Source organism: Mustela putorius, unplaced genomic scaffold (genome assembly GCF_011764305.1).
Source record: "Mustela putorius furo isolate JIRA1106 unplaced genomic scaffold, ASM1176430v1.1 tig00003845_pilon_pilon_pilon, whole genome shotgun sequence".
Classification (NCBI taxonomy): Eukaryota; Metazoa; Chordata; class Mammalia; order Carnivora; family Mustelidae; genus Mustela; species Mustela putorius.
Window position 1 is genome coordinate 31370825 of NW_025421998.1, and position 20267 is coordinate 31391091.

The window sequence follows — 20267 nt, forward strand, 5'->3', positions numbered from 1 at the left end:
AACTTCATTTATTAAACCTCATTTATAAATCTTCACATTGTCCCAGTAAATTTATTTTGCTTAAAAAAAAAAAAAAAGAACTCTCAGAGCAGAACACCTGGGTTGTTCAGTTAAGTGTCAGACTCTATCTTAGCTCACGTCTTGATCTCGGAGTTGTGAGTTCAAGTCTGCTGTTGGGCTCCACACTAGGCATGGAGCCAGACATGGTACTCGGTCTTATGACTCCTGGGATTGTGACCACAGCTGAAACCAAGAATTGGATGCTTAACTGACTGAGCCACCCAGGCAGTGGAACCTATTTATGTTTCGTATCATTTCAAAACAAAACAAAAAATTCTAGAAGCTGAACATGCTGATCAATCTTGGTATCATGAGTCAACTAGATTTTGTGACACAAAATTATGTAATCAGGATTATCTGTAAAGCATTTTGCAGGGAAAAAACCTTTAATTTTAATCTCAACAATCCATTAGATCTAACTTCCAATTTATAGAAAATTCAGAGACTAAAGTAAGAGGTTAAAGAATGCCAAAAAATCGAAGTTGAAATACCATATAGGACTACTGTTTTCATTCTATAACAATGAAATTAAGTTGGGAAAAAGGTAGCAGGGAAGGGAGAACTGTTCTAGAGTAAGGGAATCTTCTGAGAGCCAGCAACCAGATACATCCTGGTTCAAATAAAATTTTAAAAGTCAGTTTGAGAGTACATAAAGAAATCTGAATATGGGCTGAACATGGGCTGAATATTAGATAAAATTAAAAATTATTATTTTTTGGTGAGATAATGGTATTATACCAATACCAGTTTAATACCAGTTATAATGGAAGGGTCTTTTTTTTTTTTTTGAAGAAATTCATATTATAAATATTAAAGGCTAAAATGCTGTAATAGTTGTAGTTCATAATACTTCATCAAAAATAAATATCCTAAGTTAATAATTTGCTAAATCTAGGTGGTGAGTATAATGTATTTTTACTGTTTTATATTTTACTGTATATGGAAAAATCTGAACAACAGGATTTTTTAGGTTTGTGAAATATATGCAGAATCTCTAAGTCTAAGAAAATACTCCTAACATTCTTTTATATGAATATGGATAAGTGGGAAAATAATATACACATGCAAGAATATAGGTACATTCCTCCTCCAGAAATAAAAGGCCTACAATGCTTTATTTTGACATCTATTCCAGCAAAGTTGGCATCTGAATATGTTCAAACTTGAAACTAAAGCCAGAAAGATAGTTATGTTTCTAGTAATTGTTACAGAATGTTAAAAGGAAAAAGTCAGAAATTTAGATGTAACATTTTAGAACTTAGAATTAATGTTACTGGATTTTTTATTCTTTTTTCTTTTCAGCGTAACAGTATTCATTGTTTTTTGCACCACATCCAGTGCTCCATGCAATACGTGCCCTCCCTAATACCCACCACCTGGCTCCCCCAACCTCCCATCCCCCTGCCCCTTCAAAACCCTCAGGTAGTTTTTCAGAGTCCATAGTCTCTCATGGTTCACCTCCCCTTCCAATTTCCCTCAACTTCCTTCTCTCCATCTCCCCATGTCCTCCATGTTATTTGTTATGCTCCACAAATAAGTGAAACCATATGATAATTGACTCTCTCTGCTTGACTTATTTCACTCAGCATAATCTCTTCCAGTCCTGTCCATGTTGCTGCAAAAGTTGGGTATTCATCCTTTCTGATGGAGGCATAATACTCCATAGTGTATATGGAGTATACATACTCCTTATCTTCATCTTCCTTATCCATTCGTCCGCTGAAGGGCATCTTGGTTCTTTCCACAGTTTGGCGAAAGTGGCCATTGCTGCTATAAACATTGGGGTACAGATGGCCCTTCTTTTCACTACGTCTGTATCTTTGGGGTAAATACCCAGTAGTGCAATTGCAGGGTCATAGGGAAGCTCTATTTTTAATTTCTTGAGGAATCGCCACACTGTTTGCCAAAGTGGCTGCACCAACTTGCATTCCCACCAACAGTGTAAGAGGGTTCCCCTTTCTCCACATCCCCTCCAACACACGTTGTTTCCTGTCTTGCTAATTTTGGCCATTCTAACTGGTGTAAGGTGGTATCTCAATGTGGTTTTGGTTTGTCTAGAACTTATGATGTATTCTCCAGGGCTTTAAATTCTTTACAGTCCTATCAACGTACTTCCCTCATATCATCCTCAATGGGGAAAAACTGAGACATTTTCCTCTATGATCAGATACAAGACAGGGATGTCCACTCACAAGACAGGGATGTCCACTCACACCACTCACTATTTCACATAGTACTGGAAGTCCAGGCGTCAGCAATCAGGCAACATAAAGAAATAAAAGGCATTCAAATTGGCCGTGAAGATGTCAAACTTTCACTATGACATGATACTCTATGTAGAAAGCCCAAAGACTACCCGCCCCTGCAAGTTACTAGAACTGATACACATATTCAGCAAAGTAGTAGTATACAAAATCAATGTAGAGAAATCTGTTGCATTTCCATCCACCGATAATGAAGAAGCAGAAAGAGAAATCAAGGAATTGATCCTATTTACAACTGCACCAACAACCATAACAATAAGCCTAAGAATAAACCTAACCAAAGAGGTGGAACACCTGTATTGTGAAAACTATAGAACACTTATCAAACTGAAGAGAACACAAAGAAATGGAAAAACATTCCATACTCATGAATTGGAAGAACAAATACTGTTTTCATGTCTACACTACCCAAAGAAATCTACACATTTAATGTAGTCCCCATCAAAATACCACTAGCATTTTTCACAGAACTAGAACAAACAATCCTAAAATATTTGCATAGAACCACAAGAGACCCTGAATAGCCAAAGCAACGTTGAAAAAGAAAAGCAAAGTGGGAGGCATCACAATTTTGGACTTCAATTTGTATTACGAAGCTGTAGTCATCAAAACAGTATGGTACTGGCACAAAAACAAGACACATAGATCAACGGAAAAGAAAATAAAATCCATGGGCACCTGGGTGGCTCAATGGGTGAAGCCGCTGCCTTCAGCTCAGGTCATGATCTCAGGGTCCTGGGTTCAAGTCCAGCATCGGGCTCTCTGCTCAGCGGGGAGCCTGCTTCCTCCTCTCTCTCTGCCTGCCTCTCTGCCTACTTATGATCTCTGTCAAATAAATAAATAAAATCTTTAAAAAAAAAATCCAGGAAAAACCCTATAACTATATGGTCAAGTAGTCTTCAACAGAGCAGGAAAGTGTATCAAATGAAAAAAAAAAAAAAAAGGTTTCTTCAACAAATGGTGTTGGGAAAAGTGAGCAGCCACATGCAGAAGAATGAAACTGGGCCACTTTCTTACACTGCACACAACATAAATTCAAAGTGGAGGGAAGATCTAAATTTGCCACAAAAAAAACCCCACAAAAAAACACAAAAAAAAAACAAAAAAAACACACCAAAAAAAAAAAAAATCAAAATCCTAGAGGAGAACACAGACAGCAACTCTTTGACATCGGGAATAGCAACTTCTTACTAGGCACATCTCCAAAGGCAAGGGAAACAAAAGCAAAAAAGAACAATTGGGACCCTAAGATAAAAAGCTTCTGCGCAGGGCTCCTGGGTGGCTCAGTGGGTTAAGCCGCTGCCTTCGGCTCAGGTCATGATCTCAGGGTCCTAGGATTGAGTCCCGCATCAGGCTGTCTGCTCAGCAGGGAGCCTGCTTCCTCCTCTCTCTCTGCCTGCCTCTCTGCCTACTTGTAATCTCTCTCTGTCAAATAAATAAATAAAATCTTAAAAAAAAAAAACAAAACTTCTGCGCAGTGAAGGAAACAGTAAATAAAACTAAAAGGCAGCCTTGCAATGGGAGAAGATATTTGCAAATGGCCTATGTGATAAAGGGTTAGTATCCAAAATCTATAAGGAACTTACCAAACTCAACACCCAAAAGAACCAAATAACCCAGTTAAGATATGGGTAGAAGACATGAATAGATACTTTTCCAAAAAAGACATCCAGATGGCCAACAGACACATGAAATAATACTCAACGTCATTCCTCATCAGGGAAATACAAATCAAAACCACAAAGAGATACCACCTCACACCTGTCAGAATGGCTAAAACTAGTAACACCGGAAACAATAGGTGTTGGCACAGATGTGGAGAAAGGGGAACCCTCTTACGCTGTTGGTGGGAATGCAAGCTCCTGCAGCCACTCTGGAAAACAGTATAGAAGTTCCTAAAAAAGTTAAAAATAGAACTACCCTTATCTAGCAATTACAATAATAGGTATTTATCCAAATGATACAAAAGTACTGATTTGAAAGGGCACAGGCACCCTGGTATTTATAGCAGCATTATCAACAATAGCCAAATTATGGAAAGAGCCCAAATGTCCACTGACTGAAGAACAGATAAAGGAGATGTGGGGGATATGTGTGTGGGGACACACACAGACACACGAATATTAGTCATCAAAAGGAATGAAATCTTGCCCTTTGCAATGATGTGGATGAAGCAAGAGTGCATTATGCTAAGCAAAATAAGTCAGAGAAAGACAAATGCCACTGTGATGTCACTCATATGTGGAATTTAAGAAACAAAACAGATGAACGTAAGGAAAAAAAAAGAGAGGGGGAAGTAAACCATAAGACTCTCTTACTTATAAAAAACAAACTAAGGGTTGATGGAGGGGAAATGGGCAGGGAATGGGCCAAATGGATGAAGGGTATTAAGGAGGGCACTTATGTTGAGAACTGGGTGTTATATGTGAGGAATCACTAAATTCAACTCCTGAAACCAGTATTATACTATCTGTTAACTAGAATTTAAATAAAAATTTGAGGGACGCCTGGGTGGCTCAGTTGGTTAAGCGGCTATCTTTGGCTCAGGTCATGATCCCAGCGTCCTGGGATTGAGTACCACATCGGGCTCCTTGCTCAGTAGGGAGCCTGCCTTTTTGTTTTGTTGATGGTTTCCCTTGCTCTGCAAAAGGATTTTGGTTTCATGTAGTCCTAACTGCTTATTTTTGTTTTTTCCCTAAAGAAGAATGATCCAGAAAAAAATATTGCAAGACCGACATCCGAAAGTTTACTATGTTGTTGTTGTTAAGTTTTATGGTTCCAGGTCTTACATTTAGGTCTGTAATCCATTTTATCTCTGTACATGGTATAAAAAGTGGTCCAGCTTTGTTCTTTTGCACATACCCATCTAGTTTTCCCAACACCATTTTTTGAAGAGACTGTCATCCCCTCATTGTATTATTCTTACCTATTTTGTTATAGATCAAGTGACCATGTTAAGTGTGAGTTTATTTCTGGGCTGTTCCACTGTTCCATGTGATCTATCCTGTTTCACTCTTCCATTACCATACTACTTTGGTTACTCAAACTTTACAGTATACTTTAAAATCTAGAATTATAACATCTTCAGCTTTGTTCTTTCTCAAGATTGCTTTGGCTATTCAGGGCCTTCTGTGGTTCCATGAAAGTTTTATTATTTGTTTCAGTTCTGTAAGAAATGCTATTGATATTTTTGTAGAGATTGCATTGAATCTGTAGACTGCTAAGAATAGTACAAACATTTTAACATACTAACATAAAATATTAACATAAAAACATTAATTCCTCCAATTCATGAGCATGAAGTAATTGGAGTTCATAAACAAATGAGAGCAGTGGCAAAGGTAACAGGATAAAACAATAAAGTAAATCTCTGCTTATAAGCATACAATATATAAAGATTAATCTGTGTGACTACAAAGGCATAGAGAAGGTAAGGAATGGAGCTATAAGAAAGCAAATTTTTGTATACTAAGATTAAATTGGTATTAATCTGAACCAGATTGTTATAAGTTAAAATACTAATTGTAATCACTTCAGAAGCCACCAAACATCCCCCTCAAAACAGAAAACCCCACACACATCCACAAAATGTACTAGAAGAGGTGGAGCTCTGGTCCAAGATGGTGACAAAGGAAGACCCTGAACTCTCCTTTGGACATACTAAATCTACACCTATTTATAGAGCAGTTCCTCTTAAAGAACCAAGGGCTGACTGAACAGCTTCTGCACAAAAAAGAACATATAAAGAAAGGCTAGAGAGACCACACAGAAGACAGCAGGAGAGATGGATAGAAGATAATGAAGGGAACCCCCAAATGCAGGGGACTGTAATGGAAGTGTAGGAGTGCTGACAATACTGATTCCATCTTTAGACCACCACCTTGGGGGCACCTGGGTGGCTCAGTGGGTTAAGCTGCTGCCTTCAGCTCAGGTCATGATCTCAGGGTCCTGGGATCGAGTCCCGCATCGGGCTCTCTGCTCAGCAGGGAGCCTGCTTCCCTCTCTCTCTCTCTGCCTGCCTCTCCGACTACTTGTGATTTCTCTCTGTCAAATAAATAAATAAAATCTTTAAAAAAAAAAATAGACCACCATCTTGTTCATTTCACTTAATGGTCCTTCTTGGGCTATGAGTTTCAGGCCCCTTGGAGACTCAATCTACATACCTTAGAAATGCTTGCCAAGTTCAGGATAGGGAAAGGCTTAATTTGTCCTTCCATGAATCTGTTAAGGATAACAGTCTTTCCCATTCCTCACACATAGGAGGTGCCCCAAGATCTAATTAAAGGTTACTGTCAATTAGGTGCTCATGAATCCTTTGAGCTACATGCAAACCCTTTAGCCTCACTACAATGCCCTTTGCATGTCCACTTATTCTATAAAATCTGTGTATTGAAGTCCAGACTTTGCAGAGAAAAACTATGCAGTTGCCGTGGATCATTCTCCACCTAAACCTCCCTTGTCAGTAAGTTACCCTGAATAAAACTCTATGTAAACTGTACAAAACCGCCTATTTTGTTTTTCAGTCTCAAAGTACTTTCTCAGTTTGGAGGAGACTTTACTGTCCCTTCCCACTTTCTAAAAGGGAACGGATAGTACTGAGGAACCTAAAGCAGATATGTCTGCCTTGGGGCATAGAAAAAAAAGTCTCAGTTTAAGATATCAGCCTTAGAATTCCATCAGCCAGGGAGCTGCTGGACCTCTCTTGACACTGGAGGGGCTGGTGAGTGTGCCACAGTTTATGTTTACCCTCTGCTCTGATAATGCAGAGTGGAGCACAATTCTGGGCACCATTGCTGGCCTGCCACCTCAGTGAGCCCTGCCATAGCTCCACATGCCCTGGGACACAGAAAAAAATGCATAGGTTAAAAGAGCAACTAAAATATAAAAGATCCAGACCTAGACCTCCACCAAACAGCGAGGGAGCTACTGGAATTCTCTCTGGGTCAGTGGTGCTGGTGAGGTCCATGGTTTATGTCCCTCCAAACTGACAGCACACACAGGAGCAAGGTCTGGGTGCCACAGCTGGCCTATAGTTTCAGTGAGTCCCAGGTCCAGCTACACCAGACCTATCAGTCCCACTAAGGCAGCTCCAGGGCAGTATACACAGGAGACCCCTGGTGGGTGCTCACTACAGCACTGGCTATTATGCCAAGCTGACACAGACATAAGCACCACAGAACACCTCAGGCCTACACCATTTCACTCCTAGCACAGAGTACTCTAGGACCTCCTGACTCATGCCTGCTTCAGCTCCAATCACCTGGAAAGCTGCCCCTTCAGGGAGTGCCCCCAGGACACCCCAGCCCATGCTGACCTTGGCTCCAATCACCCTCCCAAGGCACACTCTGCAGTGAGCACCCCTGGACACCCAGACTTGCAAACACTTCAGCTTCAGCTATCTTCCCAGGGCACATGCTGGAAGGGAAGCCCAGGGTCCACCCCAGTTCCAGCTCACTTTAGCTACAGCTACATTGCCGGAGTGCTCAGAATGCAGAGCACCCAGGGACACCCCAACTCAGGCTCCACCTCAAATTTATTTGTTACAGAGAACATGCCAGGAACCCCTGTTCTGTGCCCTGCCTCAGTCATCCCACTAGTGTGCCCTCTGCATGGGACAGGATACCCCCCCTGGACCCACTTCAGCTTTAGCTATGCTGCCAGGGTGCCTTCTTCATGGAGAGCCCTGGAACTGCCCTGGCCCATGCCCACTTCAGCGTTGGTCACTCCACCAGGGCAGCCCAATGTGGCATACTCTAGGACCCCCAGCACATGCTCGAGATAGTTCCAGCCAGTCAAAGTCACCAGGCACACATAGTCAACACAGGGTCTGACCATATAATAAGACCATACCCTCAAGTGTAAAAGTACTCACTCACTAATTCATAGAAACAAACACAGCAAAGTCAAGCAAATTAGGAGAGAGAAGTTGCTCCAAATGAAGGAATAAGAAAAAAAAAATGAATAGAAATAAGAAGTACACCACATAGAGTGGAAAGCAATGATCACAAAGATGCTAACCAGACTGAAGAGAAAAGAACTGAGAACTTCAAAAAAGAGATAGAAAACTTAAAAAAAAAATCTAACAATTAAAATTCAAAAATGCAGTAATTGAAATGAAATATATATTACAGGGAATCAATAGTAGATACTTGGCTGCAGAAGAACAGTTATGCAACCTGCAAACAGGGTAACTGAAAGCATCCAAACTCAGCATCAGAAAAAGAAAAAAAAAGAGAGAGAAAGAAAGAAAAAAACAAGAATAAGTTAAGGGATCTCTTAGACAACATCAAGTGAACAAAAGTTCACATTATAGGGCCTCCAAAAAGAAGAGAGAGACATAAAAGGACAGAAACCTTATGTGAAGAAATAATACCTGAAAAACTCCCTAACTGGGGAAAGGAAACAGACATCCAGGATCTGGAAGCATAGAGAGTTCCAAACAAATGAACCCAAGGAGGTCCACAATAAGACAAATAAGCATTAAAATGACATATGTTAAAGATAGAAAATTTTGAAACTAGCAAGGAGGAAACAAAAAAAGTTACAGACAAGGGAAACCCTGTAAGGCTATCTGCTGATTTTTCAGCAGAAATTTTGCAGGCCAGAAGAAAGTGGCATGATATATTCAGAGCTGAAAGGAAAAGACCTGTCACCAAGAATATTCAACTCAGAAAGGTTATCATTCAGAATTGAGGGAGCAATAGTTTCTCGATGAATGAAAGTTAATGAGTTCATCACCACTAAACCAGCCTTACAAGAAATGTTAAAGGAATTTCTTTTAAGTGGAAAAGGTGATACTTAGAAGCAAAAAAATTATGAATAATAAGATGTAAAATATGACAACATATACATAAAAGATGGAAAAGTTTCTTTTAGAATGCAAAAAAAGTTCTTTTAGAATGTGTTTGGACTTAAAAGACCATCAATTAAATATAGATTGTTATATATCTAAGATTTTATACATGAACCTTATGGTAAACACAAACCAAAAACCTGTAATAGATACATAAAAAATAAAGAGAAAGCCAAGCAAAACACAGAAAGTCATCAATCACACAGAAAGAGAGCAAGAGAGAAAAAAAAGTAAGAGAATTACAAAAACAACCAAAAAATAATTAACAAAATGGCAATAAGTACACATTTAAATGTAAATGTCTAAATGCTCCTATCAAAAGAGACAGGGTGGAGGAATGGATAAAAAACCAAGACCCCACTATATGCTGACTACAGGAGACTAATTTCATACTTAAAGACACAAAAAGAAGGTTTAACAATTGTAAATACCCACAAACCTAACACTGGAGCATCTATATGCAGAAAGCAAACATTAAGGGGGACTTTAACACCCCTTACATTAATGGGTAGATCATCCAGACAGAATATCAACAAGGAAACAGAGTCTTTGAAGAAAACATTAGACCAGATGGACCTAAAAGCATATACAGAACTTTCCATCCAAAAATGGACTACACATTCTTTTCAATTGCACGTGGAACATTCTCCAGGATAGACCACATTAAGGCCAAGAAACAAGTCTTAATAAATCAGGAAGACTGAAATATCATGGATCTTTTCCAACTACAACAGTATGAAACTAGAAATCAATCACAAGAAAAATACAAGAAAACACATGTCGAGGCTACACAAAATGCTACTAAATGGCCAATGGACACCAAGAAATCAGAGGAAATTAAAAAAAATACATCTAGACAAATAAAAATATAGTGGTCCAAAATCTTTGGGACATAAGAAAGGCAGTTCTAACAAATAAATTTAAATGATACAGCTCTACCTCAAGAAGAAAAACATTTAAAAAAAAAAATCTAACTTTACACCTAAAGAAACTAGGAGAATAAGGACAAAGCCCATGATGAGTAGAAAAAAGGAACTATGTAAGATCGAGAATAAATCAATGAAATAGAGACTAGAAAGAAAAAAAAAGCTGATTAAACCAAAGCTGGTTCTTTGAAAATATAAACAAAACAGATAAGCCTTTAGCCAAACTCATTAAAAAAGGATAGAAAATGAGAAATAAAGAATGTTAACAACTGACACCATAGAAATGCAAAAAATTCTAAGAGAATAATATGAAAAATTTATATGTTTGGAATTTAGATAACCTACAAGAAATGGATAAACTCCTAGAAATATACACTTTCCAAACCTGAATGAAGATATAGAAAATCTGAACAGACCAATTACTAGTAATGAAATGGAAACCATAATCAAAGAACTTCCAACAAACAAAAGTCCAGACCCAGATGTATTCACAGGAGCATTTTACCAAACACTTAAAAAATAGTTAATAATACCTATTATCCTCAAACTATTCCAAAAAACAGAAGAGTAAAGAAAGTTTCCAAATACATTCTATGAGACCTTCATTACCCTATATCAAAACCAAATATATATTCTACAAAAAAATGAAAATCACAGGGCTATATCTCTAATGCACACAGATGCAAAGATCCTCAACATAATATTAGCAAACGACACTCAACAATACATTAAAAAGATTATTCACAATGATCAAGTGGGATTTATTCCTGGGATGCAAGGATGGCTCAATATTCACAAATCAATCACTGTGATATACCATATCAACAAAATAAATGACAAAAATCCCATGATCATTTCAACAAATGCAGAAAAGGCATCTGACAAAATTCAACATTTATTCATAATAAAAACTCTCAAAAAGTTTATTTTTGTTTTTGTTTCTTTTAAAGGGGGAAAAAGGAGAGGGAGACAATCTTAAGGTGGCTCCATACCCAGCAGAGCCTCATGCGGTGATCGATCTCATAATCCTGAGATTATAACGTGAGTTGAAATCAGAAGTTGGACACTTAACTGACTGAGCCACCCCAAAAATGTGGGCTTATAGGTAATATACCTCAACATTATAAAGGCCAGATAGAAAGAATGGAAAACCCACAGTGAACATTACACTCAACAGTGAAAAATGGAGATATTTTCCTTTAGGAACAAGAAAAGGAAGTTCACTCTTGCCACTCTTATTTAATATAGTACTGGAGTCCTAGCTGCAGGAACCAAACAAGAAAGACAAGGCATCCAAATTGGTAAAGAAGAAGTTAAACAGTCACCATTTGCTGATGTCATGACACTATACATAGAAAACTCTAAAGAGTCCACCAAAAAAACTTTTAGAATAAATGAATTCAGTAAAGCTGCAGGATGTAAGTTACATGCAGAAATCAGTAGCATTTCTATACACCAATAACAAAGTAGAAGAAACAGAAATTAAGGAAATAATTCCATTTACATTTATTCCAGAAAGGATAAAATATCTAGGAACAAACTTAACCGAGGAGATGAACGACTTGTACTCTGAAAACTATGTAACACTGATGAAATAAATTGAAGGCAACACAAAGAGAAAGATACCCATGCTGAAGGGCTGGAAGGATATTGTTAAAATGTCCATAATACCCAAAGCAATCTTCAGATTGAATGCAATCCCTATTAAAATGGCAACAGCAGGGACGCCTGGGTGGCTCAGTTGGTTGGACGACTGCCCAAGGCTCCGGTCTTGATCCCGGGTCCCAGGATCGAGTCCCACATCGGGCTCCCAGCTCCATGGGGAGTCTGCTTCTCCCTCTGACCTTCTCCTCGCTCATGCTCTCTCTCACTGTCTCTCTCTCAAATAAATAAATAAAATCTTTAAAAATAAATAAATGAAATGGCAATAGCATTTTTTTTTTTTTACAGAACTAGATAGGTAATATCAAAATCTGTATCGAACCACCAAAGATCTCAAATAGGCAAAGCATCCTGTGAAGGAAGAACAAAGCTGGAGGCATCACAATCCCAGTTTTCAAGATACACTATAAAGCTGTAGTAATGAAGAGAAAACATTATGGTGCTGGCACAAAAATAGACACATTTATCAGTGGAACAGAATAGACAGCCCAGGAATAAACCCAGACGTACGTGGTCAATTAATATACAACAAAGGCAGTACGAATAAACAATGGAGAAAAGGCAGTCTCTTCAAAAAATGGTGCTGAGGAAACTGGATTGCTACAAGCTAAAGAATGGAAATGGACCACTTTCTCACACCATACACAAAAATAAACTCAAAATAGATTAAGAACCTAAATGTGAGTCCCCAAACCACAAAACTCCTAGAAGGAAACATAGGCAGTAATTTCCTTGACATAGACCAGAGCAACATTTTTGTAGAGGTCTCCTCAGGAAAGGGAAACAAAAGCAAAAAGAAACCACTAGGACTACACTGATATAAAAAGCTTTCACCTGACAAAGGAAGTATCTACATAAGAAAAAGGCAATGTACCAAATGGGAGAAGATACAAGCAAATGATTATCCAATACTAGTGGAAGCAAAAATATAAAGAACTCACACAATTCAACACCAAAAACACAAACAATATGATTTTTAAAAAGGGCAAAGGATCCAGATAGACATTTTTCTAAATAAGACAAACAGATGGCTTACAGACGTACAAAAAGATCCTCAACATTAGTCATCATCAGGGAAATGCAAATCAAACCAGAGTGAGATATCACCTTATTCCTGTTAGAATGGCTAGAATGAAAAAGACAAGAAATAACAAGCACTGAGGGAATGTGGAGGAAAAGGAACCCTTTTCCCACCAACACTGTTGTAGTGTTGTGGTGTAGGCACTGTGGAAAACAGCATGGAGGTTCCTCAAAAACTTAAACAGAAGTACATATCATCCAGTAATTCTACTGTGGTATATTTACCAAAAAAACAAACAAACAAACAAAAAAAAACCCAAACAAACAAACAAAAATCCAATGACAATAATTCAAAAATACATATACACCCTTATATTTATTGCAGTCTTACTTATAATAGCCAAGATATGGAAGCAACCCAAGTATACATTAATAGATGAATGGATAAAAAAGATGCTATATATATTTACATATTATAATGTAGTATTACTGAGCCATAAAAAGGGATGAGATCTTACCATCTTAATAACACAGATAGACCTGGAGGAGGTTACACTAAGTGAAATAAATCAGCTGTAGAGACAAATACCCTATGATTTTACATATATATGGAACAAGTTCAGTGAACTGATGCCTGCCAGAGGGTAGGGGATGGGGGAACAGGCAAAATGGGTGAAGGGGAGTGAGAGATAGTTTTTCAGCTACGTATTGAAAAAGTTACTGGGATAAAAGATAGAATCAGGAATATAGTTAATGGTATTGTAATAGGGTTCTATGATATCTTTTGGTAGCTATACTTGTGGTAAGCATAGCATATTGTATAAATACCATGAGATACCACTTCACAGCAGTAAAAAGTTCATAATTTTTAAAAAAAGGAAAAAGAAAAAGAATGATAGGTATGTGGAGAAACGGGGAACCTTTTACGTATGCTGGTGGGAAGGTAAAACCAGTCAGCCACTGTGGAAACGTTGGACAGTTCCTCAAAATGTTAAACACAAAATTTTCATATGGCCCAGCAATTCCAGTATTAGATATATAACTAAGAGAACTAAAAACATACAGCCTAACAAAAATTTGAAAGGTTCTGTATTTTGATTCCAGTAGTAATTACATGGTCATACATATTTATTATAAGTCCATCTATACATTTAAAATGGCTCTATTTTATGAAGCTATACCTGCCAAGGGATACATTCCACCACACCCAGTGGATGCCTGAAACCCCAGGCAGTAACAAACTCAACGTATTTGTTTTCCTATATACACACACCTATGATAGGATAGTTTAATTTATAAATTAGAAATTAACACATTAAGAAATCAGAAAGTAAATCACACTAACAAATTAACAGTAAACAAAAAAAAGAAATTAACAGTAAATAAAAACAGATCAATTATAATAATATATTAAAATAAAAGTTATGTTAATGTGGTCTCTTGCTGTCTCAAAATATCTTACTGTACTCACCCTCCTTCTTGTGATAATGTGAGATGATGAAGTGCCTGCGTGATTCAGACAAAGTGAGGTTAATAAAGCATTAGGCTACTACTGACCTTCTGACAATAGGTCAGAAGGAAAATCATCTGCTTCTGGGCCATGGTTGATGGAGGATAACTGAAATCTGGGATAAGAAGGGACTACTTTATTAGAAACTTTTAAAATTTACATAATGAGATTTCTATGGGGTCTTATGTAGACCCATCTCACTGAGCATAACACGTGGCAGGTGCTCAATCAATGCAGAAGGAAAGATGAAAGTGGGATTAACAGATTATTTTATAGTCATGGTTACATAGTATGTATTCTTTACCACCCTTAAGGTATTTACCCTCTAGTTCAGAATGACATATCACCTCTGAACCAACTCATTATCTTTAACAGTTCCCACAGATGTCATAGTGACCTGCAAATCATATTGTCTGAATTCACTTTCAAATTCTGAATCCTCCTGTTTTGTTTTTTCTGCGTTTTTTTTACCCTTCACTGAAGTTGTGTTCAAGGTCTTGATACACTGAATTTCCCTGGTTTCTGAGCCCACCACTACCTGAGACAGGGACTCCAGTGCTACAGCTATCTTTTCATATGCTTAGCCTATAAAACTAACAACCACTGAAAACCGTTAGGTCCTCCAACTCACCAGGGTACTGAGACTATGAGATATGAAAATTAAATTTAAAAAATAGCAAGCAGGGGCGCCTGGGTGGCTCAGTGGGTTAAGCCGCTGCCTTTGGCTTGGGTCGTGATCTCAGGGTCCTGGGATCAAGAGTCCCACATGGGGCTCTCTGCTCAGCGGGGAGCCTGCTTCCTCCTCTCTCTCTCTGCCTGCCTCTCTGCCTACTTGTGATCTCTGTCAAAATAAATAAATAAAATCTTAAAAAAAAATAGCAAGCAAGGGGCAGCTGGCTGGCTCATTTATTAAACATCTGCCTTTGGCTCGGGTCAAGATACCAGAGTCCTGGAATCAAGCCCTGCATGCTCCCTGCTTGGCAGGAAGCCTGCTTCTCTCTCTCCCACTCCCCCTGCTTGTGTCCCCTCTCTCACTGTTTCTCTCTCTGTCAAATAAATAAAATCTTAAAAAAAAAAAAAAAAAACAAGAGAACATATTTCGGAAGATAATATATCAATAGTTAGCATATAAATCAAATAGCAATAATACATAAAGCCCCAAATGAGCAGGAGATAAAGCTCAATCTAAGCTATGGGGCTTGCTATGAACAGGGAAGAGGAACAGTTGGAGAGGCTTAAGCAAAAGAAAGACAATAGGAAAGTGTGCCCAGAACAAAACACTCAAATTTGGATGTATGTGTGAGATAGCCTGAAAAAGGAGATTAGGCTTCATTTGGTAACCACAAAAAGATATGGGGCAGACTATGCAGACAATTGTCTCCATTTATGATGTACTATAAGAGGTAAAATTGCCCAAGGTGACAAAACTTCTTAGGAATAGAGCCAGTACTGAATGAAATTCATTTCTCCTGATTTACAGCCAAATTTTCATTTACTTAGACAATGATTCTGCTCAGTGTTTTCAAACTTTACTTAATACAACTCTTTAAACAAATGTCTCACCACAAATAACCTTGCCCCGTCCCCCATTCAGTTCTTCTTGAATGTATATCCTTCACCTGAAGCATACTTTAAGATATACTTTAACATAAACTTTATTATCTTACCAACAGTCCTGATTATTGACATAAGTAAGGGGGTTTCTACGCATCCAGGCCATAGATACATGACCAAGTCTTTCCTGTACCTACCAAAAGATCTGAATTCCAATAATATTTTTAAAAACTAACCTTGAATTACAGATTAGAAAATTATTGACCAGTAAAACAGACTTTCTGCTTATTCAGAGCTTGTATTATCACTACAATGCAGTTAAGGGTGTGTCTAAAAGCTAGGATACAACTTTGCTACTGTTTCCCCATTAAAATAAATATGTCTCTCTCTCAAATAAATAAATAAAATCTTAAAAAAAAATAAAATAAATATGAAAGGTAACTCAGCTTTCACTGGAACATAAAGTGAGTTTTCATTTTTTTTCTTTAAGATTTTATTTATTTTCTTTGACAGAGAGAAACACAGCGAGAAAGAGAACAGAAGCAGGGGTAGTGGGAGAGGAAGAAGCAAGGCTTCCCGCTAAGTGGAGAGCCCAACTCGATGGAATGTGGAGTTCGATCCCAGGACCCTGGGATCATGACCTGAGTTGAAGGCAGATGCTTAACAACTGAGCCACCCAGGTGCCCTGAGTTTTCATTTTTAACGTTCAATAGAAATATGTTTAAATCTTTCCCATATCCCCTAAACCTTCCAAAGACCCTATCCTCCCTTTCTATCACTATAATTCCCTACACTGACAAATTTTCTCAAAAGTACACCATCTCCTCTTCAAGTCCCTTGTTCTTAACTAGTACTTATATCTTAGTCATATATGTAAGTCCTACTAAAGAAACAAATGACATCTTTTTTTTTTTTTTAAAGATTTTATTTATTTATTTGAGAAATAAAGTGAGAGGGGGAAAAAAGAGCCCACTTGAAGGGGTGTGGGCAGAGGGTGAGGATAGCAGAGCCTCTGCTGAGCAGGGAGCCCAATATAGGGGGCTTGATACCAGGACCCTGAGATCATGACCCAGCCAAAGGCAGAGGTTTAACCCACTGAGCCACCCAGGTGCCCCGGAAAACAATGACATCTTAAACACTAGAATCAAAGGCCCATTTTTCAAGTCTTGGCCTTTCTGAATTCTTGAAGATGGAGGAGCTGGTGCAGAGGTCACTAGAAGGGTAGTACTCACTGAGCTCTCACTGTGTGTACTAATTAAGCTATCAAAAATGTTTCATTTCTTCCTCACATCGGAAGTATTAATTACACCCTTTTCTTAGATTAAAATTGAGACTCAAAACTACCCAAAGCCAGATAGTGAAGACTGCATGATCCCAATGTTTCTAATTCTGTGACTTTGGATGATAAGTTTTGTTCCCAGTTCTCTTCCTAACTCTCTGGCCTTTTCTCCATTTTTCTCACTATTTCATCATCGTCTACTCTACACTGCTTCTCTTATTTCCTATGCTCTCCCAGGCAATTTCATTTCCTTCCATGACTTTAACTACATTCTACATCCCTGCTGAGCAGAGAGCCTGATGTGGGGCTCGATCCCAGGACCCTGGGATCATGACCTAAGCCGAAGACAGAGGCTTTAACCCACTGAGCTACCCAGGCGCCCCTTAAAGCTTTTTATAAACAAAAAGTCTTACTAGTTAAGAACAAGGGACTTGAAGAGGAGATGGTGTACTTTTGAGAAAATTTGTCAGTGTAGGGAATTATAGTGATAGAAAGGGAGGATAGGGTCTTTGGAAGGTTTAGGGGATATGGGAAAGCACAGAAAGGGGACAGAGAAAGCATAGAAAGATCACAGGTAGGCAGAGAGGCAGACAGAGAGAGAGAAGCAGGCTCCCGGCTGAGCAGAGAGCCGGATGTGGGGCTGGATCCCAAGAGAGCCGGATGTGGAGCTCAATCCCAGGACCGTGAGATCATGACCCGGAGCAGGCAATGGCTTAACCCACTGAGCCACCCAGGCGCCCCATGTAGTTCACATTTTTAAATTTTTTACTTTTTAATGAATATGCAATGTAATATTTCTTTCATGGGTCTGTGATTCTAAGTCTTATATTTTACAAATAGGTTGTCTTCCTCAGATAAACCATCTAATGTTGAATATGTTTTGTTCAAACTACACCTCCTCCTGTCTCTCAAGATCTGATTCCCTTATGTATCATTTCGGAGCTGAAGGTCTGTATGTCTCTCAAATCAATCTTTTTCCTCTTTTCATCCCACCCCCACGTCTCTTCTGAGTTACAGACAGATATTACCAACTGCCTAATAATGATAGTTCCATGCTTCTCGCCCTAAGTCCTTCAACTAAAAGCCATCCACAACTAAACTCTCATTTCCCTTAGCAAACCTGAACCTCCTACCTCTTTGGAGTCTCCATTTTGGCTAAGGGTTATTACAATCCATCCTTATCTATGCTTTAAAGTACTTATTTGTGAAACAGTGATATTGGCACTAACTTCTTGCATCTCTATTAGTTCAAAAATCAACCATTACCAGCACTTGGGTGGTTCAGCCCATAAAGCTGCTGACTCTTGATTTAGGCTTAGGTCAGGAGTTCAACCAGGGTTTGGACTTCACGCTGGGCCTGGAGCCTGCTTTACATTCTCTCTCTCTCTCCCTCCTCTCGCTCTCTCTCTTAAAAAATTAAATAAATAGATCAACCATTAAACAACGGAAAACTATTATGGCCAAAAGCTGATGAATGCAAAATCGCAGAAGGGTTAATGCTCTTCTTCCACAAGTCTATAAGCAGAAACAAACCCAGAACAATTCTGTGAAGCGGTTTTTCCCCACTTACAAAACAAAATTGACTTACTTTACAAAATATTTTAACATAATCCTTACTATAATCCCATTATGACCTCCATTTCACAAGTGAAAAAAATTGGGACTCAAAGCGATTAGGTAATTTAACCACAAGGTACGTGCTGTGCTACTACGTGGCAGGTCCAGACCCCAAACCCTAGGACTTGAGATTTCAAATTCCACTTATTATTGTTGAAACAAACTTCACAATAAAACGAGATCAGGTCTGTGCACAACCGAGGTCAAGGGAGCAGCACACAGTCAAATAGTACCAAACGGCCCCAGGCGACCTGAACTCGCTCTAGGCTGGGTCCTACTCCGACCCCCGGCTCCGACGTCCCCCCGCCCAGGCCGCTCCCGGCCTGAAAGTCCCTCTGCGGCCTGTCTCGAGCAGGCAAGGTCGGCGGTGACCGCAGGAAAACCTCGCTCGGCGCCTCGGGGCGTTCTGGGCAGAGGCTGTCGCTGCCAACTAGCCCGGCCTGGCCCGAGGCTGAGTCCTAGTTGGGCCGCAGCCGGCACGCCTTCAGCCTCCCGGGCAGCCGACCCGCAAGAAGCGTACCTGGTGTAGGAGGCAGCTGGTGGGCAGGCGGTCCCGGCGACCCTGGGCGGCGGGAATGACCCTGTTGGCGGGCTGGACTAGCCTCCGGGGCTAACTGCATTCACTGTGTTAGGTCAACAGGAGTCCCAAGGGCTCTTCAAGGGAGCGGAGGGACGCGAAGACACGGGTGAAAGAGCGGGGACCTGAAGCCTGAAAGACATCACCATGGGGGAGGGGCGGAGGGGGCGGAGACGCGGCCCGTGGGGGCGGGGCGCACAGCGCGAGGAGGCGGGCACGTGGGGGGGTGAGCGCGAGGCGGGGCGCGGCGCGCGGCGTGAGAGAGGGCGGGGCGCGCGTCTGGGCGCCGCGGCCGCGTGACGCGTTTTCAAATCTTTAACCGCCGCAGCCCACTCGTTTGTGCTTTACCTCTTCCTCCTCCGCGCCTCGGAGTGGGATCCGGCCCCGGAAACCCGGACGGTAGACGCGGCTTCTCTGTTGCGTGGGTGTGGTAGTCTGCGGAAGGGGAAGAGGCGACCGGGTGATAAATCGGCCTCGAGGAGCTGTGTTTTCTGGGCCGCCTGGCGTGACCCTCTCCCGAACCCAGCATGTAGGTGCCGGGCGGCTGCCATGAACTCCAGAGCCATGAGGATCCACAGCAAAGGACATTTCCAGGGTATGAAGCCCCTCCTCCACTGCAGTCCCTTTAATCCTTTTCTCCCCTCGTGGTTCCACCATTGATTCTTTATAGAGTTCTTCCCCCAGGTCCCTGCTCCTTTTCTTTTCTGGCTGGTGCGTCCTTCTCTGTGGCCTGAAGGAGGGCTCCGTCCAGGGCTTTGCCTCAAGAAAAGGAAAGGATCCCAGCCGGGCCCCTCGCGCTGTTCACGCTCCAGTCGCGGCCCCACATTCCTGGGGGTGCCGTTGGTCGTAAAACTAGAAAACAGTTTGTGGACCTGCGACCTGCCCGGGCCTCGGACAGAGGTTGAGACTCAGCTCAGGCCCTTTGAGGCTGCATTCCCGGTTTGA

The 20267-nt window shown here is 40.2% G+C and overlaps 2 protein-coding genes across 5 annotated transcripts in view; one reads left to right on the forward strand and one right to left on the reverse strand.

Annotated features, from left to right (window-relative positions):
- SLC25A40 (solute carrier family 25 member 40) overlaps positions 1 to 19500 on the reverse strand; it is a 53582-nt gene extending 34082 nt beyond the window's left edge. For 2 of the 4 annotated variants that reach the window (XM_004739662.3, XM_004739660.3), the window contains exon 1: positions 19266 to 19499. The gene's annotated coding sequence lies outside the window, so the exon portion shown is untranslated. Of the gene's footprint in view, positions 1 to 14256; positions 14292 to 19265 lie in introns of all 4 variants that reach the window. The other 2 variants (XM_004739661.3, XM_045089763.1) reach the window with 2 other exon arrangements.
- Positions 19501 to 19587: 87 nt separating this feature from the next.
- Positions 19588 to 20267, forward strand: part of DBF4 (DBF4 zinc finger) — a 28912-nt gene continuing 28232 nt past the window's right edge. The window contains 1 exon segment of the mRNA XM_004739665.3: positions 19588 to 19917. Coding sequence (XP_004739722.3) covers positions 19872 to 19917 — 46 coding nt within the window. The 5' untranslated portion in view covers positions 19588 to 19871.